This window comes from Chrysochloris asiatica, unplaced genomic scaffold (genome assembly GCF_000296735.1).
Source record: "Chrysochloris asiatica unplaced genomic scaffold, ChrAsi1.0 scaffold00064, whole genome shotgun sequence".
In the NCBI taxonomy this organism is placed as follows: Eukaryota; Metazoa; Chordata; class Mammalia; order Afrosoricida; family Chrysochloridae; genus Chrysochloris; species Chrysochloris asiatica.
This window is the reverse complement of record NW_006408582.1, coordinates 7,475,836-7,481,349: the sequence shown is the minus strand read 5'-3', so window position 1 is coordinate 7,481,349 and position 5,514 is coordinate 7,475,836. Positions and strand designations below refer to the sequence as shown.

The following is a 5,514-nucleotide window of genomic DNA, read 5'->3' as shown; positions in this document are numbered from 1 at the left end:
AGAGTAAATGGCAAAGTAAGGAATGGAAACATCCTCAATCGCCAACGGAGACAAAGTTCAAAAGTCAACCATTAGCTGGAAAATAGATGATTACAGTTTTCTGGGATTCTCAAGGGCCATTACTGAAATACTATCAGGAAAAAAGTTCAACAATCAACAGTGCTCATTACAGTGAGATGCTCACTGAAGAGTTGAAGCCTAAGCTTCAGATTAAGTGCAGAGGACTGATATCTAAGGGTTTTGTGATCTTGCATGACAATGTATGTCCACACACCTCTGCCTACAATATTGACACTCTGCAAAAACTTAATTTTGAGGTTTTAAAGCATCCTCCCTGTAGTCCTTATCTTGTTCCATTGAACTCTTGCCTGTTTGGTCCCCTGAAAGCAGCCCTTTGAGGGTAAAGAGTAATCTTTAATTAAGAAGTAAAAACAATCAACATACAAAAATCAGTTGGATTCCTCTATACCAAAAATGACAGCATTGAAAAGGACGTTAGCAAAGCAATATCATTTACAATCGCCACCCAAATGAGGAAATATCTAGGAATAAATGTAACCAGAGAAACAAAGGACTTATGCAAAGAAAACTACAAAACACTACTATAAGAAACCAAAAGATACTTACAAAAATGGAAGAATGTACCTGGATAGAAAGACTTAACATTGTGAAAATATCAATAAGAAGTAAAGACAGAGGTGCATTCATGGTTCTCAGCAAAGCCTAAAACATTTTTTAATAAGGGGATACAAAATTTTTGTTGACAGATGGACAAAGTGTAATAGAAAGCAAGGAAAGTATGTTGGAAAATGATGTATTTGGTTTTCTAAAAGTTGATTAAAATAAATTCTACAGCCAAAGTTCAAAGAATTTTTACTCATCTTCATATGTAAATATGTATATTACCTCATCTACTTCTTTAAGTTTACATACATATGTGTGTGTGTGTTTTCATATAAGTATGTTTACATATATTTACATTCATATGTAAACTTTAAAAAGTAAATGAGATAATCACAGAATCCCAATTTTAGTTTTGTAGGATGGTTGTGAGTGTAAATAAGATGAGAAGAAATGCACAATGGTATTGATAGTGTGGTGCTGTGGGTTAATGCACTGGACTGCAAAGTTGGGTTGAACCTCAAGGTTGGTGGTTCAAAGTTACCAGCCACTCCTCAGAAACTCTATGCAGGGTCCCTATGGGTCAGAACCAACTCGATGAAACTTAACAACAGTTATCAACAAGAATCTCTTGGTAATAACCTTAATGGTAAGATTAAGAATATTTTTTAGATTTTTTTCCCGAATTTTCCTTATTTTATCCTATGTCTTATTTTTAAAATCTGGAGGAAAATTTTGTTTTCTTTGTTTCGTTTTTAAAGGGTATATAGCAAGCTCAGACCATAAGCCACTGGGAAGCGTCATAAAAGAAGGTTGAATGCTTTGGGTTGCAGCAGGGCTGATAGAAATACCTTCTTAAACAACTCTGTTGTTTCTCTGAGCAAGGACCCTGCCTCATATCTCATCTGAATTTTCCTGCAGTTTTCAGGAAAGTCGACTCTCTCTCAGAAGACATCTCCTTAGCCCAGTCCATTTATGACAAGAAGCTTGTGTCTGTTCAGGAAAATCTCCAAGGACTGGGTAAGTGTCCAGTGTCCAGAGTATTAATGGCTGTAATCCAAGGCCAGTATAAATTGGATAGAGCCAGGGTTACTCATATCATGCCTTGGTGACCTTGAGGGCACCATCTCAGCAAAATTTTAGACACAGGAAAGGAACAAACAGCCACAGCTCCTGTTTCTGTCTCCAGCAGCAGAACCATTCTTCTTAAAGAGCTGCTAGCCTGGGATATACCAGGATAGGGCAAGGAGGTTCCGTGTGAGGCACAGCTAGATTCCCACAATCCCAGCTGGAATCTATAGGTAGAGAAGGAAGCTAAATATGGTCATATTCCCAAAATAACCTCATGCATCTGAAATCCTGTGTGAGGCTTCCCAAAATCTTCTAACAAGTCAGTCTTTTACTCATAACTGCCTTAAATTGTGCCTCAGCTCACAGTGCTTTGTGTCTCCTACTTAAACAAGGAAGCTTTCAAAGAGAATGAGATTTAAAAAAAAAAAAAAAAAAAGGACCTGGAAGTGGTTTTCTCTGATGAGAGAGAAAATTCTGGCTCTGCCACTAAGTAGCTGTGTAATATGTAAGCAGCCACTTCGGTATGCCTGTGTTCCTCATCAGCATAACCTCTTCTCTGCAAGTACAGTGCCTGCTGTTGCTAAGTGCTATCAAGTTAGCTCCGACTCATAGCCACTTTGCTTAGGGTGTCCACGGAGCAGCTGGTGAGCTTGAACCGTTGACCTTGCAGTTCAAACTGACCTTGCAGTTCAGCACATTAACCCACAGTGCCACACCAGGACTCCAACTTCAGTGTAAGAGGATCAAATAAGATAACAAATATGAAAATATTTGAAAAATTTTAAATATATATATAAATGGAAAGTCCTTAGGAGCCCTGGTGGTGCTGTGGGATATGCATAAGACTGCTATCCGAAAGGTTGGAATTCAAACCAGTTATTCCACATGAGAAAAGAGGAAGCAGACTGCTCCCATCAAGATTTACAGTCTCAGAAATTCTAAGGAGCAGGTCTACTCTGTCCTGTTGTTAAGTGCCATCCAGTCAGTTAACTTTGCCCAGTGCTTTATTCTACAGAGCCATACCAGGACTCCCAGGGGGTTGCTATGAATCAGAATCAACTCAATGCCAGTGAGTTTTGGCACCCACAGAAATGTCATGATGATACATTCTTGAAAATTCGGTGGTAAGATAAAATGCCCTACAGTCTACATTTCAGATCATAGGAATGACATTTTATAAAGATGAGATTTCCTAGAGATGGTAAGGCTTCCTCAAGACAGATTTTTTAGCAGGATTTTATTATATAGGGAAGGAAGGAGGGCTGGAAAGCCACCTATCAGTTCATTATGCTTTGAAATATTTAATTTGAAGAAGCAATCTTTGTCTCATGATTCTTTGTTGACTCAAAAATTTTGTCAATTTTTCATGAAGATCCGAAAGCCCTGAGCAACTGCTCTTTCTGCCATGAAGCTGGACAGCTGGGGCAAGAGATCAGAAAACTGCAGGAGGAGCTGGAGGGAATCCAGAAGATGCTTCTGGCCCAGGAGATCCAGCTGGACCAGACCTCTCAGGCTCACGAACTGCTGTCCACCACCAGCAGTCAGATAACTCAGGAGACGGGCAGTTGTTCCTTCTCCATCCACCAGGTTAACCAGTCCCTGGGGCTCTTCCTGACCCAGGTGAGAGGCTGGCAGTCCACCACAGGTGGTCTGGATTTGTCTCTGAAGGACCTCGCCCAAGAGTGCTATGATGTGAGGGCTTCAGTGCACCAGATCAACTTCACTGTGGGGCAGACTGCAGAGTGGATCCATGGGATACAGAGGAAGACAGATGAAGAAACCCTGACACTACAGAAGATTGTCACTGACTGGCAGAATTATACCCGGCTGCTCAGCAGCTTGCGCACCACCTCAGCCAAGACGGGAGAAGTGGTTAAGAACATCCAGGCCACCCTGGGGGTCTCGTCCCAGCGTATCAGCCAGAATTCTGAGAGCATGCATGACCTGGTGCTGCAGGTCATGGGCTTGCAGCTGCAGCTGGATAACATCTCATCCTTCCTGGATGACCATGAGGAGAATATGCACGACCTACAGTACCATACCCGCTATGCCCAAAACCGAACAGCAGAGCGGTTTGAAACGCTAGAAGGACGCATGACTTCTCATGAGATTGAGATTGGCACCATCTTCACCAACATCAACGCCACCGACAACCACGTGCACAGCATGCTAAAGTACCTGGACGACGTGCGGCTGTCCTGCACGCTGGGCTTCCACACCCATGCCGAGGAGCTTTACTATCTGAACAAATCAGTCTCCCTCATGCTGGGCACCACGGACCTCATCAGGGAGCGCTTCAGTTTGCTGAGTGCCCGGCTGGACTTCAACATCCGCAACCTCTCCATGATCATGGAAGAGATGAAGGCAGTGGATACGCAGCACGGAGAAATCCTTCGAAACGTCACCATCCTACGAGGTGAGACCCAGATCTGGGGTTGCTACAGAGTGCTTGGGGGCCCTTGATGTTGTTGCAACCTAGAGGAGTAGCTGGTTTCAAGCAAAAATCCTAGTAGGCTAACAAAATTCAGTAGCAAAAGCCTACGGCAATTGTGACTTTAAGAAAAATAGGTGAAAACCTCTTGTATAAAGTGTGTTATGGCTCCTAACTTTGACACAGAAATCTGGATTTTAACAGAGTGGATTTGTTTGGTCTCAGACAGAGGATAGTATTCATGTAGAGCATTATGCAGATCTTGTGCTTCAGAGGAGTCTTGGGTGGTTCGGTTATTGTGCTCAGGTTGAAGCCTCACGTCCACCCCTAGGCCTTGGAATATACTTCTGAATAATCAGTCATTGAAATCCCTCTGGAGCACAGTTCTACTCTGACACAGATGGGGTCACCATGAGCCATTGTACCCGATGGCAACTGGTTTTTGCCTTTCTGAGCCTGTATCCTCTTGCTTTCTCCCTTTCCACCCCCTTATTAGTGCTCTCAGCCTTTCTGCCCCTTCCATGCCCGTTACTCTGGTGTTCTTTTCTCTTTCCATACCCCCTTCTGACTCATCATCAACATCTAATCTCAACTAGAGGCCTGATACTATCTTTCACACTTAAATTGAGAAGACAGAAAATGATCGATGAGTTCCAGCCCCACAGAGGAGTTTGTATTTTAGCTGAAGGGACATTGAATGGGCTCAGACACCTGAGTTATGTCTTAAAACTTTCAGGAATTAACAAAAAGCTTTTTGGAGAGGGATAAAGCAAGGGTGACGCAGGAATTTTGTGACATTTTTCAAGTCCCATGTGATAAAGTTTTAAATATAAAGCTGGAGAGAATGCTATTTCTTTGGTTAATGCTAGTTTGCCTTCTAGACTAGACTCTAGCCAATCATTTTTTTAAAGTTACGAAGGTAAGGGAAAGAAGCCAACAATGTATGCTTCCTGAAATGTGCAAGGTATTAATTTATAAATATGCATTCATTTATGCATTCACACAACAAAAATGTGATGCACACCTACTATGTGATAGGCACTAAGGCGGTTGAAGGAAAACAAGATGACCTGTTCATTGATTCTTGAGTTTGGTAAAGAACAAAGAATGAAGAGATCTTGTCCAAGTGCTACAGAAGACATAGGAGGAGCCCAACTCATTCATGTAAGGGGATCAAATGTTATGCAAACTGAGACCTAAAAGATGAGGAGGAGAAACTCAGGTGCAGGAAGGTGGGGTAGGTGACCTGAGCAATTCCAGGTGGAGGGGATGATACATGTAAAGGCCCCAAGCAGAGAGTGTGTGGCACATGCTATTTTATTTAATCCTCAATGACCTTTTAGCTTTCTTTCTTTTTTTTTTTTTTTTATAATTAAATGTTTTTATTTTGC

At 42.0% G+C, this 5,514-nt stretch overlaps 1 protein-coding gene across 1 annotated transcript in view; it reads left to right on the top strand.

Moving 5' to 3' along the window:
• SCARA3 (scavenger receptor class A, member 3) overlaps window positions 1-5,514 on the top strand; it is a 27,147-nt gene that overhangs the window by 5,636 nt on the left and 15,997 nt on the right. Inside the window, exons 3-4 of the mRNA XM_006864352.1 lie at window positions 1,543-1,641; window positions 3,065-4,108. Coding sequence (XP_006864414.1) covers window positions 1,543-1,641; window positions 3,065-4,108 — 1,143 coding nt within the window. The remainder of the gene's footprint in view (window positions 1-1,542; window positions 1,642-3,064; window positions 4,109-5,514) is intronic.